General features: G+C 52.9%; 7 protein-coding genes across 7 annotated transcripts; 3 read left to right on the top strand and 4 right to left on the bottom strand.

Annotated features, from left to right (window-relative positions):
* Positions 1-7: 7 nt before the first annotated feature.
* Positions 8-2,541, bottom strand: Z518_06898 (uncharacterized protein; the record flags this gene model as incomplete). Its single annotated transcript, XM_013415028.1, has 2 exons — positions 8-2,477; positions 2,528-2,541. 2 exons carry the CDS (start codon positions 2,539-2,541, stop codon positions 8-10), a joined length of 2,484 nt encoding a protein of 827 aa, XP_013270482.1.
* A 630-nt stretch (positions 2,542-3,171) lies between these two features.
* On the bottom strand, positions 3,172-3,945 carry Z518_06897 (uncharacterized protein; the record flags this gene model as incomplete). Its single annotated transcript, XM_013415027.1, has 1 exon — positions 3,172-3,945. One exon carries the CDS (start codon positions 3,943-3,945, stop codon positions 3,172-3,174), a length of 774 nt encoding a protein of 257 aa, XP_013270481.1.
* A 1,290-nt stretch (positions 3,946-5,235) lies between these two features.
* On the bottom strand, positions 5,236-6,056 carry Z518_06896 (uncharacterized protein; the record flags this gene model as incomplete). Its single annotated transcript, XM_013415026.1, has 2 exons — positions 5,236-5,720; positions 5,870-6,056. 2 exons carry the CDS (start codon positions 6,054-6,056, stop codon positions 5,236-5,238), a joined length of 672 nt encoding a protein of 223 aa, XP_013270480.1.
* A 376-nt stretch (positions 6,057-6,432) lies between these two features.
* Positions 6,433-7,901, top strand: Z518_06895 (homogentisate 1,2-dioxygenase; the record flags this gene model as incomplete). Its single annotated transcript, XM_013415025.1, has 3 exons — positions 6,433-6,503; positions 6,574-7,661; positions 7,720-7,901. 3 exons carry the CDS (start codon positions 6,433-6,435, stop codon positions 7,899-7,901), a joined length of 1,341 nt encoding a protein of 446 aa, XP_013270479.1.
* A 280-nt stretch (positions 7,902-8,181) lies between these two features.
* On the top strand, positions 8,182-9,771 carry Z518_06894 (uncharacterized protein; the record flags this gene model as incomplete). Its single annotated transcript, XM_013415024.1, has 1 exon — positions 8,182-9,771. The coding sequence occupies one exon, from the start codon at positions 8,182-8,184 to the stop codon at positions 9,769-9,771; it is 1,590 nt and encodes a 529-aa protein (XP_013270478.1).
* Positions 9,772-10,879: 1,108 nt separating this feature from the next.
* Positions 10,880-12,097, bottom strand: Z518_06893 (trimethyllysine dioxygenase; the record flags this gene model as incomplete). Its single annotated transcript, XM_013415023.1, has 1 exon — positions 10,880-12,097. One exon carries the CDS (start codon positions 12,095-12,097, stop codon positions 10,880-10,882), a length of 1,218 nt encoding a protein of 405 aa, XP_013270477.1.
* A 1,007-nt stretch (positions 12,098-13,104) lies between these two features.
* On the top strand, positions 13,105-13,751 carry Z518_06892 (uncharacterized protein; the record flags this gene model as incomplete). The annotated part of the gene is made up of 2 exons (XM_013415022.1): positions 13,105-13,175; positions 13,220-13,751. The coding sequence occupies 2 exons, from the start codon at positions 13,105-13,107 to the stop codon at positions 13,749-13,751; spliced, it is 603 nt and encodes a 200-aa protein (XP_013270476.1).
* Between the last annotated feature and the right edge of the window lie 2,540 nt (positions 13,752-16,291).

Below are 16,291 nucleotides of genomic sequence, written 5' to 3'. Positions count from 1 at the left end.
CTGCATTTTAGTTGCCGATCAGGTCGACTACACTGACTCGAGGACCTCGTGACCGCTCTGACGGTTCCAAGGGTGAACTTGGGACTGATGTACACTCGGCTTCCTTCCAAGTTCCTGGGAGGCTTGAACGAGGAATCGCACGGACATGAGTGGCTGAAAACGTTGTCGTTAGTCCCGTGGTTAAATCAGGGGGGATGACAACCGATTGGACCTCTGCAGACGAGGTCTTTTGCTGATTGGCTGCTATGTACGGAGCAGAGAAACTCTCAATGGGTGGTTTCGTTTGGTCAGGATCACCGGTGGTCGATGCCGCTTTGGCCGACACGTGGTCTTTCTTTCCGGCCTTCCCGCTCCTGTGCGGCGTGACGGTGCCTTTGATATTTTGAAGACCATCGGCTGTTGTATCACCAATGTCAAGATGCCTCTTTGTTGACTCGATGCCTCTCTGAATCGGTGACGAAGTTATAACGATTGATTCTTTCAGCAAGATTTCTTCTGGGGACGTGTTCTGGTTCGAGGCTAGGGCATACGCTGAATTTGAATCGGCCTTCAGCGACCATGTCGGCTTTTCACTGGAAAGCTGAATATGAGGACGACCTTTAGTCCGGGTTCTGGTCGACCTTTTCATAACTTGCCGGATACCTTCCGACGAGCTCGACGTTGGAGATCTCGAGTGCTTCTCGGCAGCAGTCTCATGGAGCAGTATGTCCATATTTTCCTTCTCACCGCCGGCGGCGTTTGTACGACGACTGGGCGAAGAGTCCTTGGATAATCCCGACATCCTTTGTGTGGCATCCGGGAAGTATCGGCTCTTGCTAGGTTTGAAATAATCTTGTAGGCTCGACGAGCTGGCATTTTTGAGTTGGCTGGATCCCAGCTTTGTGGGAATTCTGGGCACACGGTGTGCGCCGATATTTGCTCGAGGTCGGTGTGGCGACGGAGCGCTGGTCATGTCTGGTAGGGCGGCCACATCGCTGGACGGGACAACATAATTCAGTCTTGTCCCAACTTGGGTTCCGCCCGTGTCCTTGTGTTGCTTGGTCTCTTTCTGCTTCCGACATTTGCGAGTTGCAAATTTTTTGGGATCATTCTTAAGCTCCTCCTGTATTTGCCTCCATCTGTCGACGTACTCCTGAGCGCCCATCTCCACTATAGCCTCAGGAATCCACATCTTTTCGGGTGCGTCCGGTAACCAGGGAGGAGTTTTTCGCTTTTTGGAAGGACTTTGAGGAACAGGACCATCCTCATCGGCATTGCCAGCTTCTGGATTATTCCCACTCTCCTCATCTGCCGCAAGACTCTTTAGATATGCTGGACTGTCTCCTTCCGCGTCTAGGTTAAGGCCAACGACCTCGGCTGGAACCGCGGTCACTCTCAGCTCCGGAATACCGTCGCTCACGAAATGTTTCCGTCGCTCGGTGATCTGATCTGCCGATTGAATATCAGATCTAGCTGTGCCGCGATGTAGTCGATTGGCAAGCAAGGCTGGAGCCATGACCCGTACAAATTTCCACGCTCCTGGTTTATAGAGCCATTCAAATGTTTCTCCCACATAGTCTCGCAGAGCCGGAATATCGATTTCAGATTTCCATGCCTCAAGCCACTGCCCTTCTAACTCGGCCAATTGGTCCTCGGGAGTGACGGCAGGATTCATATAGTAGCCCAAGATCTGGCGGTTAGGAAATGTGTCGGGAATCTGGACAGATTTGCGTTTGATCTTGAAATAACCGCTTTCGTTGGTTTGGAGTTCAAATTGCAGTCGTTCGCGCCATTCTCGGACGCCGACTTCATCACCTCTCCGGACACAGCCCAAGAGCTCAGAGCCGAAACCAGCTCGTGCTATCTCACAGGCCAGTGTGGAGCCAATACCAGCCACCCCAACTTCATCATAGTCACCACCACCCAGCAGAGCCACGAGGATCATTCCATCCGGGTCCAGCCTTGACAACGACTGGAGCTGGTCGATATCGAGGACATTGACGTGGGTTGGGGATTTGCTGTGCTTGGAAGTTTCTTTGGACCAATCTCTCAACGTCCGAGTGGAGCCAAACATGATGGCGTCCACATCTTGGCTCATGACGGCGTCGACAATCCCTTTGCTTTGCAGCATAGCACATTCCGCCTCCGCCTCGCCCGGCGCCGTGTGGTGAGGAAATCGAAATGCCTGGATGAGCTTTTTGGACCTTTCGTTGGAAATGCATGTGCCATATCCGGAGACCGTCTTGCCGCGCTTGGTGAGGGGCTTGTTCTGGCCGTCGTACACAAAAACTGGATGAATGGGCAAAGCAAGTAATTTCAATAATCGATAAAACAATGTCCTTAACGCTGGATTCTTCCCCCCCTGGCTGGCCTGAGTCTGGAAATTCCAAATGGCGGCATCAACAGCTATCCGTAAAGGTCGTTGTGATTGTTCAAGATGGTCTACCGCGAGCTTTGCCAATGCGACTCGCTCCCCTTTGCCTATTTCTTTCAGTATCCTTTGCCGGTCAGCGTGGATTCTCACCGAAATCTCGTGATGCAATCTTACCCAGGAATTCCCATATTAGCAGATACACGTTCATTCAGGGGCTAGATTTGATTCTCATTTGTGGTTGCCTTCCCCGGTAGTGTTTACATGAAATTGTTGACGCACTGAAGCTCGGTTCGGTTCAACCCCGGATAAATATTAATACAGCGGACCATTCACTAGTACGGCGAGACAGAAGCACCCAAGACGCAAGCGCAGTCTCGTCATCGAATATCAGTCCCTTCCACTTCCATGCTGTGTCACTGACCTCTACTGAAGTAAGTCCGTTCTTAGCCATGCTAATCGTGTCGACAGGCACATCATCTCGATCATGTCTTACTCGGGACCTAGCCTCCCACCTCAAGGCCTCTACCTTCTTCCTTGCCCGACCACCTCGTATTCGTCCGACAGGAGATGTTGATAACTTTGACCAAAAATGAAGATTTTGACTACGCTCAGCGTGGCATCACAATGCCTCGCTGATCGCTAATGGGGATAGTGACCAACGTGATTGAATTATAAAAGCTGGACCGGTCGGCCAGCACGCATGCTCAACTTTCACATCCATTCCATCGACAATGCCCGGATGATCACAGTCCCATAGACTTCTTCTGCCGACCAGTGGTCCAAGTCCCAGAGCCGGCCCTGATGAGCCGATCGCGGTTTCATTCGCCCGGCGGCGTTTGCAGCAATATCTCCACAATTTCTTCTGGATGGCTGATCATGGCACAATGATCCGATGCCATCGGTACCTTTCTTATATTTCCTTTCCCCTCGGCAATCACGGTATCCACATTCTTGTGTTGCACATCGGGCGAAATCGCAACGTCCCTTTCGGTGACCACGACCGTCGTTGGAACATGTAGATATCCAGCGTGAGTGAGTCTTCCCAGAAAACTGACTGCACTATGGGGTTTCTGGAGGCTCCCATAATACTTCTGGGTTGCCTTGTCGTCCAGATCGGAACAGAGGTATGCCCCTGCAACCTCCGCGTCTATTGGCTCGATATAGTCGGGCTTCGATTTCATGTCCAGCGGTATTTTGCCTCCCACCAGCTCTTGAGCGTTCATTCCCACGGGAGCTAGCAATGACCCAATAAACACCACATGCACCAGAGCGCCAGGCTTCCCATTGGCCTCCCTTTCGGCTTTTGTTGTGCCTTTGACTGCTTCGGTTGAGACGAGGCCGCCATACGAGTTCGCACATAACACAACATTTTTGCCTTGGTCTGCAAATTCAGAGACCACTGAGCGGATATGATCCGCATCATCATACATTGTTGCTGGGCTGCCTTCGCGTTTTCCGACGGACGGGAGATCAATCTCATGAACTTGGTAGCCACCATTTTGGAGGATGGTGGTCACTTTGTGATAAAAGGAACCGGGACAAAAGCCGCCCGGAACGAGCACGAAGACCGTGTTTTCGGATGATGGCTTCATATTTGTTTTTGGGTCCAGACAATGGAATGTTGCTTCTCGCCCAGAAGAACTGGTCCTTGTAACGTGGTGTGCCAGATCTCTCTTTATATGCAAAGTTTTCTTAGATTCAGTTAGTTCATACAGTCCCAATGCTTTGTCAATGAGGCCTCCCATGCAGCAAAATGCTATGAATGGGACATTTTATTCGACTCCGCTTCTCCTCAAGTTAGGCGTCCCGTGAAGGAACAGGCTTGACATTTGGACTCTATTATATACACTACCAGGCTTTCGTGTCCTCCCTTGTCCATCAGACACGTGCGAGACGGATCCCAAATGGGCAGCTTGAATCTGAACTTTGGGAAGATTCCGACTATCTCTCAGAGAAGCAAAAGGAGCCGACTGCTCAAGTCGTGCGAAATGCGGACAACACAAGTCAGTTTGCTACATGAATGCGAAATGCCTATCTCGCTATTCCACTGCTTCTACATACTGGATCGGTCTTTGAATTGTTGGCTTTTAGAGGTTTGCCGCCTTGATTATTGTTACTCAACAAGTACGATGAAAGTGATCTGAACCAACCTCGAAGCAAGCAGCCAACCTCCTGAGTCAAACAAATATTCGATCACACGACTTCCACTCTTTCTGCAGAGCATGTTCTTGGACTTCAACTCTCCTAAAAAGCTGCGAGGCACATTGACTGGCACTGCGATCATGACTAGAGTCCCAGCACTTATGTACTGCTACCAGCTTTACGCCGATAAGGAGGCATCTCGACCGCCCGATTTACCCACTCGGTTGATCTCGGTGCTCCAGCGACAGACTTCAAGCCATGCCATCCGGACGTAGTGACACCAATTGGTTGGGTACGACCTTCGGCCTTATGCTCATCGTCAAGTCATTTCGACCACGCTGCCCCAGTCCGTGTGTTCGTCTTGTACTGGGACATTCTGGCTGCCCGCACTCGTGTGCTGCATCCTCGTCTTCGTCCACATATGGCTGCTTTTGTTACATAAGTTACTCCTGAAGAACCCCAGAAGAGTCTCCACCGAAGATTACCAGGCACTCAGTGGATACTTTTGGCCGGTCTTTGTCAGGGTATTTGTGATGCCACTCTTCATCAGCGGGCCTCTAGTTGGGACTGGGACTTTTAGGAAGGACAAGGCCGCTGCAGGTAGGGAAAAAAATACTCGATAGGAATGGTTCCAGGTTCTTGCAGATTGTATAGGAAACTACAACAAGTGGCGTTGCCATGGAAGGGTGCTACAACCTTAAATATACTTGCAGGCAGCAAACTCTTCGCAAGAACATCACTCACAATCGCGACGTACCAGCCTCCCTCGATCCTTCAAACTTGATATGGCCATACTCCCTGTATCCTTTGTTTCCTAGGCCCAGAATGACTCTTCGTTTCGCAAAATGACTTGTATGATGATAAGCTTCATGCTTCTCAATACTCTCCCAGCCCACGTATACAATGTACGAGTTCGCATGGCCATCCACTGGTTCAACGACCGTCCCGCCGGCACAGCCGAGGCAGCCATCTACACATCGAACAATATGTGTCCATAAAGGCCATGCACCCTCATGCCAGGCAGCATTTGTGGAGACGTAGATGGCGGTTCCAGTAAATGGTGCCCCCTTTCCCAAAGCGTGGCATTTGGGAGTGAAATCCTGCAGGAATGCATGGCGGACCAGCAGTGTTGTCGAAGGATCGAGCAGGGGCTGAAGAAGTTTCTGAAATTTCGGATATTGAGCCGAGTTGAGGAAGTCCAGATGCTGTGCGAGTTGGTCCCTGGCTTAGATAGCGTCAACGAAAAAATCGGCAAACTGTTCAAGATAGAGAGTGTCCAACAACTTATCCTAACAGATCCAGAACAGGATCACACCTTCGACCCCTCGGTCTTATGGCCCAAAGTTTCCAGAAACATGGGAAACGCTTACTTACCGACGTGCAATTGAACTTGGGACATATCTTCGGCCGAGCGACCCCAGTACAGCCGTCGAAATCCTACATGTTGTTCTATCACGTCCAGAGCCTGTGACCATGCGTTACCAGCATTCAACTTGGAGTCTGTGAGGTCCTTGTCTGCAGGGATCGTCAAGTAGATGATCTGTGTCACGGAGGTGATCATTTTGAACTTGTGTGGGGCCCTAGCAACTTAAACCATGATTGAGAATGATATTACGATACCACGTGCCTGAAAGTGAGGTTATCCCGAACAGGAGACGGCGTACCCATGAGTTTCTGTCCCTGGACAACTCAGTTACAATGCCTCGGATGCTCGCGACACGAACTTCCCCTCACCTTCTCGCTTCCCGAAAGAGGAAATGATATATTGCCTGGCCACCTCCTCCCACATGAGTTAACAAGAGGCCATGGATAATGCCTTGGTGTGGTCGATCCAGGCGGACTCTTCGTGTCTGGACATAGGGGGTTGCCCGAAACTGCCTTGTTGTGACTGCATGGGACATGTTTCCGGATGAACTGATTTTCGCCACATACCCAGCATGGCACCGGTGACGGACTTCGCAATCAAGGACAACTATAAGTACCTTGAAGGATGGGGAAGCTATCATTCGTAAGCCTTACCTTGGGGTCTCGGATCTTTAGCGACGATTCTTTGCTGATAAGGGTATGTATATCCATAGATCAGAAGCATTCCCAGGAGCAAACCCAGCGGTCAATAACAACCCTCAAAAGCCTCCCTATGGACTTCGCACAGAGAGGATAAGCGGCAGTTCTTTCACGGCGCCTCGAGATCACAATCTTCAGACTTGGATGTACCGAGCCACCTCTTCGTTGGATCATGATGAATTTGTTCCATACAATACCCACTCCACACCCACTCTTCCCAGTTTCCTGTCGCCCAACTCTTGCGTGTGGCTGGAAGTTCCTGTCGAGAGGGATTCGGATTGGACTTCTCAACGACTGCTCGCCCGAAATGGGGACCCTGCGGCCAAAAACGGGCTTGCAATCTGGCTGTTCTCCATTACCCAGTCGATGAAGCCTGCCACTGTCTTTTCTTCCCTCGACGGTGACTGTCTCATTATTCCACAGGCAGGAGCTCTCGACATCCAAACCGAACTCGGCAAACTCCTGGTCCGCCAAAATGAAATCTGCGTCATCCCTCGCGGTATTCGATACTGTGTTTCCCTCCCAGCCGGTCCCTGCCGTGGATACATCTGTGAATTGTTTCAGGGACATTTTCGACTCCCTGATCTCGGCCCCGTGGGTTCCACCGGACTCGCCAACGTCCGCGACTTTCAAATCCCTACCGCACACTTCGACGGCTCGGTGGAGGATGGTGTCGCTGTTGCCAACGACACCGAGTATACCGTCATCTCTCGTCAAGCCGGTCGTCTATGGTACTGCCGGCAGGACCACACGCCCTTCGACGTCGCTGCGTGGCATGGCACGAACTATCCATATAAATACGATCTCGCTCGCTATTGTGTATTAGGGAATCTCCTTTTCGACGAGCATGATCCTAGTCTTTACGCCGTACTTACCGCGCCGTCATATCGTGAGCCTGGGTCTACAGTCGTGGACTTTGCAATCATTCCCCCGCGCTGGATGGTGGCCGAAGACACATTCTGGTTGCCGTATTATCATAGGAACACGATGACCGAGTTCTATGGGCCAATTGTCAATGCACAGAGCAGCAGTCACCCATTCAATCAGGGACAGGAGTTCAAGCCGTTTGTTGCTGGGCTGAATGGCAGTATGACTGCCCACGGTAAGTAGTTGACTCTGGCACCGTCGGTGTCTGTGTCTGTGACTAAATTGAGGTACAGGAGCAACGGAGGACGAATATGAGAGAGCAGCGAATGCGGACCTGAAGCCAACGAAACTGATGACGGATGGGATCACCTTGTTTTTGCTAGAAACGGAGGTACCGCTGTGTTTGAGTGATTGGGCGGCGAAAGCGGCGCAGAAAAATTTTAAGGCGAAGTCAAAGAGAGCTTCTAAAATGTAGGCGACGAGCTTGTCCTCTTGTTTCAGGCGCTGTAAGAATGAATGACAGATTCGAGAGCTCTCGGAATTGCTCGCCTGATAAAAGGGGGTTGCTATGGTGACTAAGCAGTTCCGCTCTCAGGCCCCGATTGGCTGCCGCGCAAACAACGCCAGAACGATGGCTTCACATTTAATTTCACACACGCCATGCGTGACGCACCCAATTCGAATTGAGGGATACGAAGGCAATCGTGAAGGGTGGAGGCGACGACGCGAGAACTGAGACTGCAGAAATCTCGACCATGACCTCGACCGTCGCCTCCGCCATTCGCCCTGGTCTCCGCGACGCACGACAGCTATCCAGCTCTACCTCTCCTCACACTCCGAGCCGCTACATCTCGTCCGTGCAGTCGTCGCCGGGCTCCTCGCTGTTTCGCCCTGAAGAAGACCCTATCATTATCGAGCTCGACCCACGCGGCCTGAGTGCTGGCTTCCAAGGCGAAAGCGGCCCGCAATGCCGCATCGCGTTCAATCCGCAGAATTCAAGGAGAGTCGGCGACTACCGCACATACTTGCCGGAGTGTAGGAGGAGAAAGGAGGATTTACAAGCGCGCAGCAAAAAGTATGAGTTGTGGAGAAGCGACTTGAGGGATGTGGACTTAGGGTTGGTTGAAGATAAGTTGGAACGGGCGGTTCGGGAGGCGTACACTAAACATTTACTGGTCGATGCTGGGGTTGCGAGGCTGGTTCTGGTTTTGCCGTCCTTGGTGCCTCATCCGGTGCTGTCGACGATTCTCACGCTCTTGTTCGAACGATGGAAGTATTCCTCCATTACACTTCTGCCCGCGCCAACAATGACTGTCGCCGCGGCGGGATTACGCTCCGGTCTGGTCATTGACTTGGGATGGGAAGAGGCAGTGATCACGGCTGTCTACGAATATCGGGAAGTACATGTCCGTCGAAGTACGCGTGCGATGAAAGATCTGACATGGAAAATTGGGGAGTTGTTGGACTCGATCAGAACACAGCAAGATGAGTCGATCCGAGATTCACTACTGTTAGATTTTGACTTTGTCGAAGAGTTTATCGATCGGGCTGGAGCGTGTCATGCACTGGTTGTTGCTCCAGAAGACCCGTCAGCGACAACGGAGGGATCGAATCTCGACAACCAACAACACACTGATGCCGACAGCAACAGTGCGACAAGCCTCGTATTTGACTGGCCCACCAACACATCATCGCGACCAGTGTCTATTTCTCGGGCAGCACTCCATCAAGCTTGTGTCGGGGTCTTGATAGGATCGAAAGACGAAGAACACACTGACGACCACGAGCAATCCCTCAGCCAACTCTTGTACAGAACTCTTCTCTCTCTGTCTTCCGATGTTCGCAGTGTCTGTATCTCTAGGATCATTTTCTCAGGTCGGGGCTCGACGGTTGCTGGTTTGCCCGAATGCATCCTGGACACCACCAATTCCATCATCCAGCAGCATGGTTGGACAGCTATAAGAGGCAAGCATTTCAACGCCAAACGCAGCGGCCTCGCAGAGTTGGCCCAGGGTAGAGCTGCTCCTGTGGATGCTCGACATGATTTGAACCCGCCTGGCACCGATGACTTCATCGAAGAACGACTGTACAAACAAAGGTCAAAGGATGCACCACCCACGGATCCGCCCGTCCTTCGTCAAGTGGATTCTCTTGGACCATGGGCGGGGGCAAGTCTTGTAGCCAGTTTGAAGGCCAAATCTTCGGTCGAAATCGAGAGGGAGAAGTTTCTATCGCATGGACTAGCTGGGGCACATCGTGATATTGATTCGACCGCCATTTCTCAACGCGTGACTGGGGCAAAAGGCGCCGAGAGGATAAGTTGGACTTTGGCTGGATGGGCTTGATTGACACTTTGGTGACGGAGGTATCTATCGTGGATGTGATGGTTCATCAACTGCTAGTCCTCCTTCCTCAGCAATGGGCTCAGGGAAGGACTCGTTTTTCGTCTCTCCTTCGTCTTTGTCCTCGTCGTCATCTCGGCGCCGATGTTGCGTCAGGCACATCACATTATTTGGCATGGATCGACCAATAGCAGATTTCACCTTCCACTGCAGTGTCAACTAAACAGCTCTGTACATCGGAAGAAGACAGGGAGGAACACGAGGACCCAGACGGCTTCAATTTCGACCGGGAAGGTCGTCGAGAAGCGATTAGGGTACACTCCTTCGGAAACAAACTGCAAGAGAGGTACAGAAGAGTACCAACGGCGAGCACTACAACGGCAAGTCCAGCATGGTGTCCAAGGATAGTGACGACCCAGACCGAAACAATTCGATCAGCCGCTTGAAGAACATCGCCTCGTCATTGAAAAAAGCGATCTCTTGAACCAGCAGGCCCAAAAGTGAATCCACTGAGAATCCGATCTGTTTGGATCATCTTCCTGAATCAAGAGAAGGACTTGAAAGTCCTACTCAACATCCACCTGAGCAAACTCGACCGACTTCGACGAATTGTCATTATCCGCAATGAAGAGATCAAGGATTTGTCCGAGTTCGCAGCAAGTCAATACCGCCTCAAACCCGAGCAGCGTTGTCTCAATCTCGAGCTTAAGGAAGAGGCCGTACTGCTCCGCAAGTATCGCAACAGCTATCAGACTTTCGTGGAGTGGCATCAAGGAGAAATTAGACGAATCTTGTAGAGGAGACAGTGGTTGGATGCTCAGGATAAATGGGCACAAGGAATCGATATCAACGAATCAGAATTGCAAGAAGAAATTGGGAGGCTCAGAAAATGCCTGCAGAATAATATGAGTGCGACCAAAAGTAGGTAGTTAGCTCATGGATATTGAGAACCGAACGATGGTCATTCGGTGACCTGGCTAAGGTTTCTTCCGATACGCTTTCCGACTATGCTTCCTCGCTACATCTTGTTCCATGCAGATTTTGGAGGCAATGTTCAATCCTTGTCAGGTGGCAAACTTGTCCTCTGAGCCGTCCATTGCAGCCTTGAAGACTACACCTCGATCCCGAGACTCCGACACTTGGCCCTGAAATCGTCCATACCGACGTACGCACCGCAGACCCTCCTCTTTCCTTCAAAGCCCAGCCTTCCATGCAAGACGCGCCAATTGTCAAAGATGACGGGCTCGCCTGGCTGCAATTTCACCGTGAGGAGAAATTCCGGGCTCTCGAGGATGCGAGCCCATTCACGCGCGGCGGCATACCAGTTCTTCAGCGCCGTATGGTTGGGGAATATCGGCGTGCGTGGTGCCAGGCGGTCCAAATTGTTCCAGCGTATCTGCACCAGCGTTGCCGGCGAGGGCGAGGACATCCCCGTCGACGCGGATGAGTGGTTCAACACCGGATACCCTTGGAGCGAAGAGGCGGTGTTGAGAAATGAGCCGGCAGGCGAGCCCAGAGCTGCTGATGTGATAGGGTAGGTTGAAAGAGCCTGGTAATGCTGAGGGAAGTGTCTGTGTAAGTAGGTGGCGGCGGCGAAGCCGTCGACGAATGTGGATTCGCCGCCTTGCCCTGGCCGGTCGTCGCTTGAAGACGATGTGTGGGAGAGGAGGTGAAATAGTTGGAGGCCTGCCGGGTCGGTGAAGTAGGTTGTATCCGTGTGGGGGGGGAGCGGGTCGTTCGTGTACGCCGTGTCGATCGGGTTGACTTCGCTGGTGAAGTCCCAGAAGCCGCCATAATGGGTAGCCCGGATGTGTGATATGCGCTCGATCAGTTCTTGCGTACTGCCAGGTGTCGCGGGCGTGGAGGGCATGAAGCAGAGGCCGTACGTGTGGATGGAGTGAAGGAATGAAATCAGACCGGACTCGGTCGTCATAATGGAGTCGTAAGAGACGCGTGGGAGGGAAGAGGGCGAGGACGCCGGTGGGATATGTGTCCATGATCGTTGTGCTGGGAGCGGCGGTTGTGGTTGTGAAGGGGATTTGCTCGCTTGGATGAAGGGAGGGTGTGTTTCGAGCCACTCCCATGGGTATATGCTCGTGTGCTTTGGTTCTGTGGCGGTTGATGGTGGCCAGGTGACTTCCAACCCGGACGGGGTGGATTCGACGCTTGATACCTTGATCTCCGGGTCAATCGTGAAGGTGTCGAGTTGTCGCTGGTGGGTAGTTGGGTGCTGACATTCGCTACATGGACAGTGGTCACGGAGCCAGAATGAGGGATAGCGCAGCGCCGTGCCCTTGTTGAAGTCGATGATGACTTCTTGGTTTGTCATGTCGTTGACCAGGACTCGGGGCACGGGGGATGTTGATATGCCACGTGCCCGGCGGATGGGACTCCATCTTGATGGAAGTGGGTGGGAAGAAAGGATCGCTGGCAGCGATCTGGTTCTTGGAAAAACGATGGATCCTGATGCATTCCTAGTAGTTGTTCTCAGTTCTGTTCTGGTCCACAGTGATCTCACTCCTCGATCCTTCCCCTGAGATTGAATCTTATATCCCCCACGAGTCACACGCGAGCAAATCCGGAGCTTCATGTTTCCTTCTCTTTCTCTTGCTCTGGCTGAGCGCTCTGGGGATTTTCAGTGTATCTTGCAATTGCTAGTTTCTGAGTGAATGATCCATCGAACTTCCGGTTCCTCTCCGGTGACATGAGATTCTTCACGATAGCCACTTGAGTTGGTTACGGATTGACAAGTTTCCGCCAGAGCGAAATCGGCAGATCCGCCAAGACTCTTCCTCCTCCTCACGCTGCCAAAGACAACGAGGAACTTCTCGTTGAATGCCACCTTTTTCCACGCATTGCTGCCGCCTACTCGTGCCAAAGCTTCTTCGTTCACCTTTCTTGACATCCTCTAGCGCTGTCGTTTTCCACGACCCGACTGTGCCGGCGCGGAAACACGGCCAGACGGACAATGGAAGATGACATTTTCAACCTTGGGGATTTTCGAGGCGCTCAATCGGGAAGTATGGCTGACACGAACCCTGCAACCCTTCTTTGGGCTGGTTTTTTGGGCCTTCCTTGCTCAGTAGCACTACAATTTGCAGTACTACTAGTCGACGAGGGCCGAAAAAACACCACACACAGCTCAGAACCGACTTTTGAAAAACGCTAAACAATGGCCCCGAACACATCAATGAGCACGCCACGTATCTCAGAGAAGCATGCAACCAGCTGCAGGCTGCGGATAAAGGCAGAACCAATCAGATACCATGGAATATAGTCCAGCCGTACATTGAATCCACCATCGTGCTCATCGGCAAGGTGCTGCAACAGCCGTCGATGAGCGAACTCCTCCGGCAAATCCAAGACGCGGCAAAGGGGATCCAGACATCACGGTCGTCAAAAGCTCCGTAGGAGTGAGCACAGCCCCCCTTGACGCAACCAACTTCAATAGGTCTAAGACTGTGGCGACATCATGGGCGCAAGTTGCGGCACAAGCCAAAGGCTCCGTGCTCCCACCCCAGCAGGGCCTGCATACCTCCAAGACGCCAACAACAGTCACAGCATACAAAGACCGAGTGGTCATGGTCAAGCTAAAGGACCACGGCATCGCCCGGCGCTATCGAAATAACTCTGCCGCGTGGGCTCGACAACAAGTTCAAACCACCACGCGCGACAACGAGGCAACCAAGTTGATCAAAATCGTCGCAGCACACCAGCTTAAGAGCGGCGACATACAAATCTTCGCCAGCACCACGGCAGAAGCGACCCAACTGAAGGAGAACAAAGGATGGCTGAAGGGTCGTCCACGGTGTCGCCATGAAAGAGACCACCGAAAACCCAAGGACACACAATCCTCCCAGAACTATCAGCACCCAGGAGGCCCGAATGCCAGCACCAGCGATCCCGGCACGAAGAACAAGGCTCAGACCAGAGGACGTCACGGAGCCCATGGCGCCAGAAAGCAACACGCCTGCGCAGAATGAGTCCCCAGCACCCACACCTATGAACCGACCAGCAGACGAACCGACAGATCAAGCACCACCGCAAGTGCGCAGACCTGCAGAAGCCCAGGCGCCCCTCGACCTAGTCACACAACAAACGCCCATCGCTCCTTCGACCGGAGAAGGCCGGGAAACACCAGCAACGAGACCCGGTGATCGACCTGCCAATCCAGGTTCCAGAAGAACCCCTCTTCCTTACCCACGCACTAGAGAACGACCAACCCCAATCAACGGCATACCCACCGGGCGAGATAGAGGGAACATTTACCGCTGAGGATGCCGACACCTGGCTGGACAACCAGGTGGGTAACGACGACTTCGTGTGGAACCTCAACACAGAAGAAGGTGGCCCGTCCCGACAGACCTCTATGGCGACGAACACCCGCAGAGCCCTCGGGAAGGTGTATAGGGGATGGACCTACCCTTCGCACCAGGAAGCCTACAACAATTGGCCGGTACAGGATGCAGACTTAATAATCGCCAAATGCATGAAAAGATGTATGTACGGCGGCAGGGACTTCAAGGCCGCGGCAGAACTACGTATACACCTCAAGAGGGTGAAATACGCCGAGAGAAACATCGGCGTGCACCAAGGGTTACGTGGGAAAAAGGCCCCGCCGTTCATCCCAACATCCTATCACCCACTCAAAACCGATTTTCAACTTCGCTTACCTCGACGACGAGGCCACGAGAGTGTGTTTCTACATCAACAAACGAATCGACCCGAGCACGTGGAATGTGTCACATATCACAAAAGACGCCACCCCGCTGGAGGTTTCCAATCCTACTCTCGGCAACAAGCTCCGTATCATCAACGTCTACCACGAGGTAGGAACCGACACACTCACCACTCTACAGGATGCGATCCGCAGAACGAACCTGGAAGACGAACTCCTCGTACTCGGATACTTCAATCTGCACCATCTGCTCTGGTCAACGACACGCCGCTACACCCACCGCGGAATAGCAGCCGCCCAACCTCTGATCACCGTAATTGAAGAATTCCACCTACAACTACTCACAGTGCCCGGTACGACGACGCACCGATGGAAAGACGGAGAGTCGACCATCGACTTGACTTTTGGCTCCGAGGAAGCGGCGTCTCGTATGATCTACTGTAGGGTAGACCCCAGTCGAGACTGTGACTCTGACCACCTTCCAATTTCGATGGCGATTGCGTGGAATTGGCACCCTGCTGCCCCATTCAGAAAGCGTCAATGGACCAAGACAGATGCGTCGCTATTCCCGCGCACAATCAAGGAGAGGCTTCCAAAAGTGCCCGACGCAGCGGACCTCAGCGAGAAGGACGGCATTGATAGCTATACGCGCTCCATCATCGACGCCCTCTGAGTCGGTATCGACGCATCAACGCCGTGGTCTAACCCGTCATCTCGCTCCATACCAGGATTTGACCAGGAATGTAAGGACAACTGTAGAGAAGTTTAACAGCTACGTCGACGGTGGCAACGGACGAGCAGTGCCATGTTAAACGCGATCACTCGAATCCAGCGACGTGCGGCACAAATCATCACGGGTGCCTTTCGAACAACGGCTGGAGCTGCTGTGGACGTCGAGGCACACTTGCTCCCACCACAGCAACAGCTTGAACAGATTGCCCTCGGAGCTGTAATGCGTATCAGAACCACCCCTCTCTTTGCAGAGATGGCCACCGGTGAGAACAGGAACACCGTCCAGAGTCCTCTCGACCTGTTCTCGAGCATCCCGGAACGCAAGTCCGACATCCGGCTCGATCGGCTAGAGAGGGGCCAGCCGCACATTGTTCCCCCCTGGTGGGCACCATCGTTCACTCGGATCGCTGAATCTCCCGAGGTTGTAATCAAGGAACACGATGCGACGGAGCCGGCAACACTGTGCCTGTACACCGATGGAAGTGGCATTGATGGTCAGGTCGGGGCTGCCGCGGCAGCACCGATGCTGACAATCCAGGGCATTCGAGAGGGGGATGGAGCTGGCATTCCAGATCGTACTCGACGTCCACGCAAAGACGAACACTTCCGGCAAATGCATCGTCTTCACCGACAATCAAGCCACCATTCAAGCGATGGCCAACCCTAAGTGCCCCTCTGGACAGTATATCTTGGTTGAAGCAGTCCGAGCACTGGACAAGCTTCGCGACCAAGGATGGGAAGTCCAGCTCCGATGGATTCCCGCACACGTCGGCGTGCCTGGTAACGAAGCAGCCGACCGAGCCGCGAAAGAGGCTGCGGGCCATCACCCGAACGCACGACGGAACCTCGAACCACCACAGGAACCAGAAACACTTCGGACCCTCATGGTCACGACCAAATCCACCATCCGCCAGGCCATGAAGGTCGAATGGGACCAGAACTGGGACTCGGCCAAGCACGGAAGGGAGCTTTTCCGACTTGGGGTCCGACCCGGAAAAGGGACCCTCACCACCCATATAGGCACCCACCGAGCGATCGGCTCGGTGATCACACAGATGCGGACCGGCAAGATCGGACTGCGTGCGTACCTCCACGGTATCAATAAAGCCGACT

Source organism: Rhinocladiella mackenziei (assembly GCF_000835555.1).
Source record: "Rhinocladiella mackenziei CBS 650.93 unplaced genomic scaffold supercont1.5, whole genome shotgun sequence".
Lineage (NCBI taxonomy): Eukaryota > Fungi > Ascomycota > Eurotiomycetes > Chaetothyriales > Herpotrichiellaceae > Rhinocladiella > Rhinocladiella mackenziei.
Note: the sequence above shows the minus strand (reverse complement) of the source record. Positions and strands in the feature narration are given on the sequence as shown.